Raw genomic sequence first — 15,000 nt, forward strand, 5'->3', positions numbered from 1 at the left:
TGTCGGTAACCGTTGGTAACCGTTGGTAACCGTCAGTAACCCTCCGTGCTCACCCGTGACCTGCTGCGCGGCCCACAGCCGGCCGGCCGTCTCCAGGACCCAGGCCTCTTGGCGGTCCGCCAGCAGGAAGGTGCTGTGGTAGCTGAAGGGCTCCGGGGCCTCCGGGGCCTCCCTGCACTGGCCCCCCTGGCCGTGGAGCTCCAGCAGGCCGGTGATCACCGCCAGCGCTGCCCGGGCGCTGGCGCCGCGCTCCAGACCCAGCCTGGGGACGGCGAATCAAAAGAGTAAAGTCTTCTCTCTGGCGTTCGTCCTGAATGTTATTCTTTGATCTGAGTCGTCATCGTTCGTCCTCTTCACGAACCCTGGAGCTCCAACAAGTAGGAAAACCATACGGCTATTTTTATATCCAGAGATGAATAGATGGCGCTTCAACCGCATTTACTACACCTGTCACGACACGCTCACGGTTACCACACACCCGACCATCAAAGCCACTTACACGTATAATCCGTGTTTAATTAGGAGGCAGACAATAGTTTCTTCCAGTCAGTTACAAATAAATGACATCAGTCCGGGCTCAGACGGTTAGTTCTCACCTGACGTAGTCCATGCCCAGCAGGGCCTCTCCAGAGCCCACGGGCTCTCGGGTCCAGACGGCCTCGTTCCCGATGCAGACCCCCTGGTCGTTGGCTCCCATCTCGGCGCCCCACATCCAGGCCGGTTTGCTGAGGACGACGGCGTGGCTCCGCTCCACCTGAGGGATCTGGACGTACGTGCACTGCAGAGACGAGAAGCACCGAGACCCGGAGGCAGGAATACGGTCTTTAAATGAAGGCGGCATGTGCTGGACCAACACGTTCACACCAGGACCACTCAAAGGTCGACACGACTTCCAGGGGCGTCACACTCATCTTCACCGAGGGCCACATCAGCATCATGGCTGCCTCTTAAAGGGCCGGCGTAACTGAAGCGCTGTATAAACTACTCTCCAACATATTGTTAAATAACTTTCTTTGCTTTTAATTATTGTTTATTCAACTGTAGAGATATTGTACACAAGGACAGTTCTCTAATATTATAACACAAATCTATTTAATTTGAAACCTTCAAAATAAAAGCACAGGATATAAAGCCGATCGTGTGTCTTTCAAGCCGTCATGGGCCGGAAAAAATGACGTGGTGGGCCGCATTCGGCCCGCGTGCCTTGTGTTGGACACCTGGGCTGTAAATGAATGAATCTGATCTGCACCATCGATATGATAGAAATGACGCATCCATTAGTCCCTCAGAATGAAAAACAACAAGAGGGAGATCATGTTCCTGTGATTAGGAAGTTTGTCAAATTGCATTTTAAGAATAAATATTGGTGAATTTGTGCATCATTTTAACAATCGCATCACAATTTGATTGCAAATTGAAAACATTCAAATGTTTAAGTTACTTAAACAAAAAGGATGTTTTTTGTCTGTTTTTTCATGTTATATAAGTTGAATTCAACATAATAACCTCACCTGAACTGTACATGTCAACACCTGGAGGCCAGTGGAACGGACCTCGTTCCCGTGAACATTAACAGGGATTAATGTCTCCTGTTTGATATTTGACGTGTTCAGATGGGTTCATGTGAATAATTATGTTTCATAAGCAGATATATGATTTTAACATGTTATGCAATACAGCAGGTTGTGTAAGTATATATGCACTATATCTATAAAAGTGGATTTATTGACATGCATGAAGCCTATTGTCAGGTGTGGTTTGAGACCTGCACGGGTCCAGGACTAGCACTGGGTCCAGGACTACAGGGGTCCAGGACTAGCACTGGATCCAGGACTACAGGGGTCCAGGACTAGCACTGGGTCCAGGACTAGCACTGGGTCCAGGACTAGCACTAGGTCCAGGACTAGCACTGGGTCCAGGACTAGCACTGGGTCCAGGACTAGCACTAGGTCCAGGACTACAGGGGTCCAGGACTAGCATGGGGTCCAGGACTAGCACTGGGTCTAGGACTACAGGGGTCCAGGACTAGCATGGGGTCCAGGACTAGCACTGGGTCTAGGACTACAGGGGTCCAGGACTAGCACTGGATCCAGGACTAGCACTAGGTCCAGGACTAACACTGGGTCCAGGACTAGCACAGGGTCCAGGACTAGCATGGGGTCCAGGACTAGCACTAGTACTGGTCCAGGACTAGCACTGGGTCCAGGACTACAGGGGTCCAGGACTAGCACTGGATCCAGGACTAGCACAGGGTCCAGGACTACAGGGGTCCAGGACTAGCACAGGGTCCAGGACTAACACTGGGTCCAGGACTAGCATGGGGTCCAGGACTAGCACAGGGTCCAGGACTACAGGGGTCCAGGACTAGCACAGGGTCCAGGACTACAGGGGTCCAGGACTAGCACTGGATCCAGGACTAGCACAGGGTCCAGGACTACAGGGGTCCAGGACTAGCACAGGGTCCAGGACTACAGGGGTCCAGGACTAGCACTGGGTCCAGGACTAGCACAGGGTCCAGGACTAGCATGGGGTCCAGGACTAGCACTGGATCCAGGACTAACACTGGGTCCAGGACTAGCACTGGTCCAGGACTAGCACTGGGTCCAGGACTACAGGGGTCCAGGACTAGCACTGGGTCCAGGACTACAGGGGTCCAGGACTAGCACTAGGTCCAGGACTACAGGGGTCCAGGACTAGCATGGGGTCCAGGACTAGCACTGGGTCCAGGACTACAGGGGTCCAGGACTACAGGGGTCCAGGACTAGCACAGGGTCCAGGACTACAGGGGTCCAGGACTACAGGGGTCCAGGACTAGCACAGGGTCCAGGACTACAGGGGTCCAGGACTAGCACTGGGTCCAGGACTACAGGGGTCCAGGACTAGCACAGGGTCCAGGACTAACACTGGGTCCAGGACTAGCATGGGGTCCAGGACTAGCACAGGGTCCAGGACTACAGGGGTCCAGGACTAGCACTGGATCCAGGACTAGCACAGGGTCCAGGACTACAGGGGTCCAGGACTACAGGGGTCCAGGACTAGCACAGGGTCCAGGACTAACACTGGGTCCAGGACTAGCATGGGGTCCAGGACTAGCACAGGGTCCAGGACTACAGGGGTCCAGGACTAGCACAGGGTCCAGGACTACAGGGGTCCAGGACTAGCACTGGGTCCAGGACTAGCACAGGGTCCAGGACTAGCACAGGGTCCAGGACTAGCACAGGGTCCAGGACTAGCACAGGGTCCAGGACTAGCACTAGTACTGGTCCAGGTCTAGCACTGGGTCCAGGACTACAGGGGTCCAGGACTAGCATGGGGTCCAGGACTAGCACTGGATCCAGGACTAACACTGGGTCCAGGACTAGCACTGGGTCCAGGACTAGTACTGGTCCAGGACTAGCACTGGGTCCAGGACTAGCACTAGCACTGGGTCCAGGACTACAGGGGTCCAGGACTAGCACTAGGTCCAGGACTACAGGGGTCCAGGACTAGCACTGGGTCCAGGACTAGCATGGGGTCCAGGACTAGCACTGGGTCCAGGACTACAGGGGTCCAGGACTAGCACTGGATCCAGGACTAGCACAGGGTCCAGGACTACAGGGGTCCAGGACTACAGGGGTCCAGGACTAGCACAGGGTCCAGAACTACAGGGGTCCAGGACTAGCACAGGGTCCAGGACTACAGGGGTCCAGGACTAGCACTGGGTCCAGGACTAGCACAGGGTCCAGGACTAGCACTGGGTCCAGGACTAGTACTGGTCCAGGACTAGCACTGGGTCCAGGACTACAGGGGTCCAGGACTAGCACTAGCACTGGGTCCAGGACTACAGGGGTCCAGGACTAGCACTAGGTCCAGGACTACAGGGGTCCAGGACTAGCACTGGGTCCAGGACTAGCATGGGGTCCAGGACTAGCACTGGGTCCAGGACTACAGGGGTCCAGGACTAGCACTGGGTCCAGGACTACAGGGGTCCAGGACTACAGGGGTCCAGGACTAGCACAGGGTCCAGGACTACAGGGGTCCAGGACTACAGGGGTCCAGGACTAGCACTGGGTCCAGGACTACAGGGGTCCAGGACTACAGGGGTCCAGGACTACAGGGGTCCAGGACTAGCACCGGGTCCAGCTGTACCTGCAGCATGGCCCCTGCAGGGTGGGCCTCCGCGGGGTAGTGGGCCACCTCTTGCACCTCATCCCGGGGCCGGTCTGCGTTCTTCGCAAAGATCACGTGGTCATCGCGAGAGCCGGGAGGCAGCGACACGAAGCAGTCACATGACACCGGAACCTCCGCCATCCTGCAAGAGACACAACAACACGCGCCGTGTCAAAGTGGAGACATGCGCAGTGCGCTCTGCTCCAGCCCGGTAACCGGCGGTCACCAACTCATCCCCCGAGTCGTTCAGCCCAAAGTGAGACTCCACCCGGCTGACCGTAATGCGCACGTGTCTCCCTCCGTGACCCACCCGGCTGTTAGCGGGACGTCCCGCTCGCGCCGGTGTGCCGGTGCACACGGCCCGTCCCTTTCACACAGGGATTACGAGGAGCTCTCTATTCACTGTAATCTGCGCAAATCCGACCGGGGCTCCGACCGGGGCTCCGACCGGGGCCACGGTGCGTCTCTCTCGGTTTGCGCATTTTGGTGACAACGAAATAATGTCACCAACAAAAGAGAGGGGAGGGTGGGTGAGTGGGGGGGGGGGGGGTTGTGGTCATCGTGGCCCGGAGGAGCGACGCGCCTCCCCGCCTGTCCCTCCCCGTCTCCCCGGTGCGACGCGCGCCTTCTCGGTTTGTGCCATTCCGCCTTTTTTCTTCTTCTTTTTTTCTTCTTCTTGGGGGTTGAAGTGAAACCGGGAAGTTCAGGGAGAATATCCCGAGCACTAGATCTATGCAGTCCGTGAAAGCTGCTGTAGAAAACGGTTTACCTTTTTTTAATTCACCGGTGAGGAGGCGGGCGGCCGGCTGGGAGAAGGCAGGTTGGAGACACCGGGTCACGTGACCGAGACAATCCCAAAGGCATGTACTTAAAGGTCTGGTTTCGTCTGGCCACAAGCTCACGAGCTCACCGGCTCACCGGCTCACGCGCACGTGCACACACCAGGGAAGAGCTCCTTGCGCACCGGGAGTCGGGCTGCAGCCTCCCGGCTCCTCGCGCGTCGAGTCGCTCCAAGTTCATCCATGAAACACGTGGTTGCCGCTTCACATTCATTGTGTATGAAAATAAAATATAGTAAGAATTAAAAAAAAGATGGCATGAGTTCATGAGCTGGACAGACGTCACGTGACCAGCAAGGCTGAGGTTCATGGGCCAATATTTGGGATCCACACCCTTTCCTCCCCGAGCGTCGCAGAACTACGGTGGCCTTCAGGGGGACATATTGTCTCCGGCCTGTCAGTCAAAGATCGTCATTAGGGATGAGAATTGATAAGATTTTAACGATTCCGATGCCTTATCGATTCCTGCTTATCGATTCGATTCCTTATCGATTCTCTTATCGATTCTTATTGGGCAAGGGGTGAAAAAAAGAGCACAAACGGGTTTATTTACATTAATTTTCTTTTCTATAATTTTCTATAATGCTGCACACACCATATACAGGATGTATACATATTTAAAAAAAATTAAATAACCAAAAACATTTATACATATTCCTCTTGAACTTAAAATAAAACTTACATAACTTAAATAAAATGTATTCTGTTTAATTTAAACATGTTCCTAGATATTACAGTGCTCCTTCCTTTTTTTTTTAAAGGGTATATGAACTGAGCTGCCAAAAATGAAACTAGCAGTGGCAAATACCAAGTGTGCAACCATCAATTGTATGGATCATCAACAATTCTTGTGCAGAAAAATAAGCATGTCTGCTTTCTCCGGGAGGATCCGCGATCTCTCAGGACTTCTTGTGTCTCCAGCCGTGGAGAACTCTCTCTCAGATGGAGGATGAACACAAAGATATGAGGAGGTGGACAAGACGTGCTGTAGCCTGAGACCCAGACAGACGACCAGCCTCTGAACCGGTCTGACTCTGAACCTCATCAGCTAAATTGGATGGCAATGGAGATTATTTATATAGTGAAAGCTGGTTTACACAATGAACGCCTCCCCATGTGGCCCCGCCCCCTGAACAATACCAGAGACGCGTTCCGATTTATTATTTTGTTCACCTGGCCCGCTGCCGTTGAGATTGCAGTGAGACGCGGAGAAAATGTGAAGTGGTGCTCTTCTTCGCAACAAAACATCTTTGATGGACGTGTCGCGTCTCGGCCAATCAGCGTTCAGATGTCCACAGCGTTTGGGAAGTTAGGTTAGCTTGAATGTTAGTCCGCTACATCTGCTGCTGTCCCGCTGCACGGTGTAGCGATACTAACAAAGTACCCGTACGTTAAACACGATGTGATTTAGCATATTTTTAGTGTCGATACTTCATTAAAAGAGCGATCAGAGCGCACGCGCTGCTCCGCTCCGTTAAATGCTGTCTGCGCGTGCAGCGCTCACAGCGCTCACATCGCTCAGCCGTAATGCCGCACACAGGTGAGCACACTCACCTCACACTGCACTTTTTGTCGTGTGAAATAGAGCCAAACTTTAGAACGCTTCTGCCTAGTTGCCATGTTTGCTGCAGTCTGAAGAAGAAACTAAAAAAGTTTGCGCATGCGCAACGCCACAGAGGACCGTTAGCAGAACCGTTAAAGAATTTGGCTGACGATCCCAAACAATCGGTTCACTGGGAACCGGTTCTAAAACAGAACCGGTTCTCGATGCCCATCCCTAATCGTCATAGGAACAGACGACGACACATCAGTGTTTAATTCAGACGTCACAGAACAGAAACAGGATAGACCACCACTGGACCACCACGTAGAGAACCACCTGGAGGAAGAGAACCACCTGGAGGTAGAGAACCACCGGAGGAAGAGAACCATTTGGAGGTAGAGAACCACCAGAGGAAAAGAACCATTTGGAGGTAGAGAACCACCTGGAGGAAGAGAACCATTTGGAGGTAGAGAACCACCGGAGGAAGAGAACCATTTGGAGGTAGAGAACCACCTGGAGGAAGAGAACCATTTGGAGGTAGAGAACCACCTGGAGGAAGAGAACCATTTGGAGGTAGAGAACCACCTGGAGGTAGAGAACCACCTGGAGGAAGAGAACCATTTGGAGGTAGAGAACCACCTGGAGGAAGAGAACCACCTGGAGGTAGAGAACCACCGGAGGAAGAGAACCATTTGGAGGTAGAGAACCACCAGAGGAAAAGAACCATTTGGAGGTAGAGAACCACCTGGAGGTAGAGAACCACCTGGAGAAGAGAACCATTTGGAGGTAGAGAACCACCTGGAGGTAGAGAACCACCTGGAGGAAGAGAACCATTTGGAGGTAGAGAACCACCGGAGGAAGAGAACCATTTGGAGGTAGAGAACCACCTGGAGGAAGAGAACCATTTGGAGGTAGAGAACCACCTGGAGGAAGAGAACCATTTGGAGGTAGAGAAGCACCTGGAGGAAGAGAACCATTTGGATGTAGAGAACCACCTGGAGGAAGAGAACCATTTGGAGGTAGAGAACCACCTGGAGGAAGAGAACCATTTGGAGGTAGAGAACCACCTGCAGGTAGAGAACCACCGGAGGAAGAGAACCACTGGAGGAAGAGAACCACCGGAGGAAGAGAACCACCGGAGGAAGAGAACCATTTGGAGGTAGAGAACCACCTGGAGGTAGAGAACCACCGGAGGAAGAGAACCATTTGGAGGTAGAGAACCACCGGAGGAAGAGAACCATTTGGAGGTAGAGAACCATTTGGAGTTCGAGGTAGAGAACCATTTGGAGACACCTGGAGGAAGAGAACCACTTGGAGGTAGGGAACCACTTGTACGTAGATGTAGAGAACCATTTGGAGGTACAGAACCATTTGGAGGCAGAGAACCATTCGTAGGTAGAGGAAATAACCATTTGGAGGCACCTGGAGGTAGAGAACCACCTGGAGGTAAATAACCTCTTGGAGGTAGAGAACCACTTGGAGGTAGAGAACCTCTTGGAGGTAGAGAACCACTTGGAGGTAGAGAACCACTTGGAGGTAGAGAACCTCTTGGAGGTAGAGAACCACCTGGAGGTAGAGAACCACCTGGAGGTAGAGAACCACTTGGAGGTAGAGAACCACTTGGAGGTAGAGAACCACTTGGAGGTAGAGAACCTCTTGGAGGTAGAGAACCACCTGCAGGTAGAGAACCACCTGGAGGTAGAGAACCTCTTGGAGGTAGAGAACCACCTGGAGGTAGAGAACCTCTTGGAGGTAGAGAACCAATCGTAGGTAGAGGAGAGAACCATTTGGAAGAAGAGAACCACTTGTAGAGAACCGCCTGTAGAACCGCCTGTAGCTAGAGAACCGCCTGCAGAACCACCTGTAGCTAGAGAACCGACTGTAGAACCGCCTGTAGCTAGAGAACTGCCTGTAGAACCACCTGTAGCTAGAGAACCGCCTGTAGAACTGCCTGTAGCTAGAGAACAGCCTGTAGAACCACCTGTAGCTATAGAACCGCCTGTAGCTAGAGAACCACCTGTAGAAACACCTGTAGCTAGAGAACCGCCTGTAGAACCGCCTGTAGCTAGAGAACCGCCTGTAGAACCGCCTGTAGCTAGAGAACCGCCTGTAGAACCACCTGTAGCTATAGAACCGCCTGTAGCTAGAGAACTGCCTGTAGAACCACCTGTAGCTAGAGAACCGCCTGTAGCTAGAGAACAGCCTGTAGAACCACCTGTAGCTATAGAACCGCCTGTAGCTAGAGAACCGCCTGTAGAACCACCTGTAGCTAGAGAACCGCCTGTAGCTAGAGAACAGCCTGTAGAACCACCTGTAGCTAGAGAACCACCTGTAGAACCACCTGTAGCTAGAGAACCGCCTGTAGCTAGAGAACCGCCTGTAGAACCACCTGTAGCTAGAGAACCGCCTGTAGCTAGAGAACAGCCTGTAGAACCACCTGTAGAACCGCCTGTAGCTAGAGAACCACCTGTAGAACCACCTGTAGCTAGAGAACCGCCTGTAGCTAGAGAACCGCCTGTAGAACCGCCTGTAGCTAGAGAACCGCCTGTAGAACCGCCTGTAGAACCTCTCCCGGCCTCTGGCTGGATGCTCTCATTCCGCGGCCTCAGACATCGTGGAGTCGAGCTAACGACTTCCCCTTGAGAACAAAGGAACCGAAATAACTCGACCAACGAGGAACCGGCCCGACCGCATTGCGGCGGCTCCTCTCGGCGGCGTGCGTTCGGATCCGGCCGCTCGCTCGCCGTGTCGTGGATCCGCACGCCGGCGGGCCCCATTCTTAAAAATGATTCACCCGGCGGCGTCTTCACGATGACGCAACAACCGCTCACACGCACACGGGAACAGGGAGCGCCGTCCACGCCACGCGGGGGCGTGGCCTGGAGCGCCGGCACCTGGACCAGGAGTGCAGAGTGCAGCCGCGGCGTGCAGGAGGTGTTGAGTTTATTTATTTATTTTTTAAACGGCGTCGGTGGTGAGAGCTCACGAGGAATGCTGAAGGGAGGGGGGGGGGGGGGGGGAGACAACCTGTTACCTGAACGCCACTCGGCGGCTTCTTACACACCCGCCCCGGCCTTTCATCTCCCGGAGCACGCTGACAAGCACCACACACACACACACACACATACGTACACACACACACACAGACACATACACACACACTGACAAGCACCACACACACACACACACTGACAAACACACACACACAGACACACGTACACACACACACACACACAGACACATACACACACACTGACAAGCACCACACACACACACACACACACACACACTGACAAACACACACACAGACACACGTACACACACACACACACAGACACACACACTGACAAACACACACACACAGACACACATACACACACACACACACAGCAAAAACACCGTGAGGAGTAAACACCCACCTGAGCCAAGGGCAGACACACCCAACCACGCACACACACACAGTATATGCACAAGCGCACCCCCCCACACACACACACACACACAAAACAAGCACAGACAGTGGAGCTAACAGACCGGGGAAGTAGGGAGAGAAGCTTGTAAACACAATAAATCTAAATCACGTCGACAACAAACAGATTTTATGGAGCCGAGATCGACGGTTTGGTTTCTGCTTGTTCTGTAAAGAACGTACATTATATTATTATATATTATATTATATCATACTATATTATATCATATTATATTATTATATATTATACTATATTATATTCTATCATATTATAATATATTATATTAGAATATATTATAATATATTATATTATATCATATTATATTACTATATATTATATTATACTATATTATATCATATTATAATATATTCTGTTAAAATATATTATAATATATTATACTATATTATATCATACAGTTTTTTTCGATTGCTAAACGACAGTGGGCACAACTGGAGTCACATGTGCAAAACTCTAACCACAGTCTGCACTACCAACAGTCACCTGAGCTAAACAGTTCACATCACCTGCAAAACTCATTCCAAGCAACACAACTCTTAACACATGGCTCAAAACACGCTCAGTGCTGCCAAACACTCTGCACAGCCCTCACTGAGGTAACACACACTGAGGTAACACACACTGAGGTAACACACACTGAGGTAACACACTGAGGTAACACACACTGAGGTAACACACACTGAGGTAACACACACTGTCACTCAGAACACACACTGAGGTAACACATACTGAGGTAACACACACTGTCACTCAGAACACACTGAGAGTAAAAACACTAGCATCAAACACCAATACAGAAAATACTAACTTTTCATCTTTACAGTTTGAACAATTTCAGTGACTTCAAACAAAGTAATATTTTCTTCAAACAAAAGAGTGACATTCTTTCACATGATTTATTAAATTTTTTAGAACATAACAATTCTTTAAGGTAAATGAAAATTAGCAGTTTGCTTCAATCGTCTGCAGTAATTTACGGAATTACAGTAATGAGAAAAAAAAGGTAGAAATTAAAAGTACATACTGTAATTCGAACAAATATTTGAGGGGCTAATCCTCTCTCTAGCATCAGGCCACATGTTGTCATCAACATCACATCTCATGTTCTCTCTTGCCACCTGGGGAAGAACCTTCTGGAGGGCCTGATCCACCTGGCAGTCCTTTGGACTCGTGTCCTCACATCCGGCACGCATGGCTTCCAAAAGAGACATTTGGTCATGTGGGTGGTGACCAAACACTTGGTTCACTAACAGCAGATGGCGCGGCAGTGTCCAGTCGCCGTCGCGGCAGCTCCGCGGAGATTGTGCGCTCTTTTAGTTTTTGTGTTTATTTTTAATATTTTCTTTGCCACAAACACATCGGCACTAACAACATACGACCGCAGCACACTTTTGGACATAAACTTTGCATAAAACAAGGTTTTGTCCACTTTTTCCATCGATCCAGCGTGGCGGCAGAGTGACGGCGAACCACAACAACAGCAGTGGAGCCGCTACTACGGGAAAGGCGGACGAAAACATCGAGGAAGCGGGAGCGAATGAACAGACTGAGAGTTCAAGCCCACCGTCCACCTCTGCCCAGCATCCTTCTTGCTAACGTCCAGTCTCTGGAAAATAAGATGGATGATTTTAGGGCGGATCAGATTCCAACGGGACATGCGGATTGTAACATCTTTTGTCTGACGGAAACTTGGCTGACCCGCTGGTGCCGGATCGAGCCATATGTCCAACCTCTGTTTTTGCAGACAGAACGGAAGAGTCTGGTAAATCTAAGGGTGGAGGGGTCTGCTTCATGACGAACAACATGTGGCGCGATCCCAAGAACATTAAGACTCTTTTCTCTCGTTCCTGCTCACGAACCTGGAACATCTGTGATCTCATGCGTCGCCCATTCTACCTTCCCGGAGTTCAGCTCGTCATCACCACAGCCGTCTACACCACCTAAGCGGGACACCACCGGCGTACTTATCGGACCTACATGATGTTATGTCGGCATCAGAACAATATCCCGGCCGCTGTGGTGGTGGCTGGGACTTTAACAAAGGCAAACCTAAAAAAGTCATGCGAACTTTCACCAGCACATTGTGTACCAGAGGAAAGAACGTTGGACCACTGCTACGCCATTCAAGAGAGGCTATAAGGCTGTCTCTCTCCCTCCGTTAGGGAAAATCAGACCATGCCGCCATTTTTCTGCTTCCGGAGTATAAACAAAGGATCGCGGGAAGCGGTAGTGAGGAACGTAATGCGGTGGTCTGACCAATCAGAGGCTGAGCTACAGGATCGCTCTGAGTATTGTCGACTGGGACATGATCCAATCCAGTTCCAGTGACGTCAGCGAGTTTGAAGTAGCAATGAGCCTCATAACTAGCAGCTTAACGGACACCATCGTCCCCACGGTAAAGTTAGGGTCTTTCCTAATCAAAAGCCGTGGGTTGATAGATCCATCCGTGAAGCTGTGAACGCCCGTGCTGCCTATAACTCCGGTCTTGTATCCGGCAACATGGACGAAGTACAAGGCAGCGGTCTATGGACTGAGAGGAGAGGCGGTGAAAAGGAAAGGAGGTACCGAGACAGAGTGGAACCGCAGATGGAGCAGCGCGACACCAGGCGCCTATGGCAGGCTACGGACTATCACAAACTACCGGAGCAGACCTCGCAATGGTGAGTGCGGCGCATCCCTAGCGGACGACCTGAACTCATTTTATGCACGGTTTGAGGCTAGCAACAACAGCGCGCTAGCTCGCCGTAACAACACCCGTTAGCGTGGCCGAGGTGAGTTCACCGCTGGGGATGAACACACACTCTGTGACCGAGCACAGTGTGAGGAGGGCTCTGTTGAGGGTGAACACCAGAAAGCTGCAGGTCCAGATGGCATATCTGGTGCAGAGTACTGAAGACCTGTGCTAACCAGCTAGCTCCAGTGTTCACCACAATATTCAACCTCCCCCTGGCTGAGTCCGTGGTCCCCGCCTGCTTCAAGAGATCCACTATTGTCCCTGTGCCCAAGAATGCTTCTCCAGCATGTATGAATGACTACCGACCGTGGCCCTCACCTCGGTGGTCATGAAATGCTGAGAGGCTGATAAAGGACTACATCTGCCTTCCCTTCCTCCATGGACCCGCTGCAGTTTGCTTATCGCCCAAACAGATCCACGGATGATGCTGTCTCCCAGGTACTGCACACCACACTCTCTCATCTGGACAGCCAGAGGGGGGCTATGTGAGACTACTGTTCATTGATTATAGTTCAGCTTTTCAACACCATAGTCCCTCCAGACTGGCCGGCAAGCTGATTGAGCTGGGACTGAACACCCCCTGTGTGCTTGGATCCTGGACTTCCTGACCGCCAGGCCACAGGTGGTCAGGGTGGGCAGACACCTCCAAATCCCTCACCCTGAACACAGGATCCCCCAGGGTTGCGTCCTCAGCCCCTACTGTACTCCCCTGTACACATGACTGTGTGGCCAGGTTCAGCTCAACACCATCATCAAGTTTGCGGATGACACAGTGGTGGTGGGCCTGATCTCCGGCTAACAGAGAGAAGGCCTACTCTGGAGTGAAGTTGCTGATCTGTCACTCTGGTGCGGGACAACAGCCTCATCATGAATGTCACCAAACTAAGGAGCTGATTGTGGACTTTAGGAAGGTACAACAGAGGACGACTCACCGATTAACGGGATCACTGGGAGAGGGTGAGCCGGGTATAAATACCTGGGGAGTCCACATCACAGGATCTGACATGGTCAACAAACACAGACACTCTGGTGAGAAAGGCAAGGCAGTCACCACCCTTCAGGCAGCTGAGGAAATTTGTTTCCCAGAGGAACCGCCTGTAGAACCTTTGTAGCTAGGAACGCCTGTAGCTAGAGAACAGCCTGTAGAACCACCTGTAGCTATAGAACCGCCTGTAGCTAGAGAACCGCCTGTAGAACCACCTGTAGCTAGAGAACCGCCTGTAGCTAGAGAACAGCCTGTAGAACCACCTGTAGCTAGAGAACCACCTGTAGAACCACCTGTAGCTAGAGAACCGCCTGTAGCTAGAGAACCGCCTGTAGAACCACCTGTAGCTAGAGAACCGCCTGTAGCTAGAGAACAGCCTGTAGAACCACCTGTAGAACCGCCTGTAGCTAGAGAACCACCTGTAGAACCACCTGTAGCTAGAGAACCGCCTGTAGCTAGAGAACCGCCTGTAGAACCGCCTGTAGCTAGAGAACCGCCTGTAGAACCGCCTGTAGAACCTCTCCCGGCCTCTGGCTGGATGCTCTCATTCCGCGGCCTCAGACATCGTGGAGTCGAGCTAACGACTTCCCCTTGAGAACAAAGGAACCGAAATAACTCGACCAACGAGGAACCGGCCCGACCGCATTGCGGCGGCTCCTCTCGGCGGCGTGCGTTCGGATCCGGCCGCTCGCTCGCCGTGTCGTGGATCCGCACGCCGGCGGGCCCCATTCTTAAAAATGATTCACCCGGCGGCGTCTTCACGATGACGCAACAACCGCTCACACGCACACGGGAACAGGGAGCGCCGTCCACGCCACGCGGGGGCGTGGCCTGGAGCGCCGGCACCTGGACCAGGAGTGCAGAGTGCAGCCGCGGCGTGCAGGAGGTGTTGAGTTTATTTATTTATTTTTTAAACGGCGTCGGTGGTGAGAGCTCACGAGGAATGCTGAAGGGAGGGGGGGGGGGGGGGAGACAACCTGTTACCTGAACGCCACTCGGCGGCTTCTTACACACCCGCCCCGGCCTTTCATCTCCCGGAGCACGCTGACAAGCACCACACACACACACACACACACACATACGTACACACACACACAGACACATACACACACACTGACAAGCACCACACACACACACACACTGACAAACACACACACACAGACACACGTACACACACACACACACACAGACACATACACACACACTGACAAGCACCACACACACACACACACACACACACACTGACAAACACACACACAGAC

General features: G+C 52.1%; 1 protein-coding gene across 4 annotated transcripts in view; it reads right to left on the minus strand.

Annotated features, from left to right (window-relative positions):
* Positions 1-15,000, minus strand: part of scrn2 (secernin 2) — a 51,133-nt gene that overhangs the window by 8,994 nt on the left and 27,139 nt on the right. Inside the window, exons 1-4 of one of the 4 annotated variants that reach the window (XM_056408867.1) lie at positions 4,919-5,011; positions 4,129-4,291; positions 597-778; positions 54-262 (exon numbers count right to left, since the gene is read on the minus strand). In XM_056408867.1, the coding sequence (XP_056264842.1) occupies positions 54-262; positions 597-778; positions 4,129-4,290 (553 nt within the window). In that variant the 5' untranslated portion in view covers position 4,291; positions 4,919-5,011. The other 3 variants (XM_056408869.1, XM_056408865.1, XM_056408868.1) reach the window with 3 other exon arrangements.

The sequence above is a fragment of the Pseudoliparis swirei genome, chromosome 24 (assembly GCF_029220125.1).
Source record: "Pseudoliparis swirei isolate HS2019 ecotype Mariana Trench chromosome 24, NWPU_hadal_v1, whole genome shotgun sequence".
Lineage (NCBI taxonomy): Eukaryota > Metazoa > Chordata > Actinopteri > Perciformes > Liparidae > Pseudoliparis > Pseudoliparis swirei.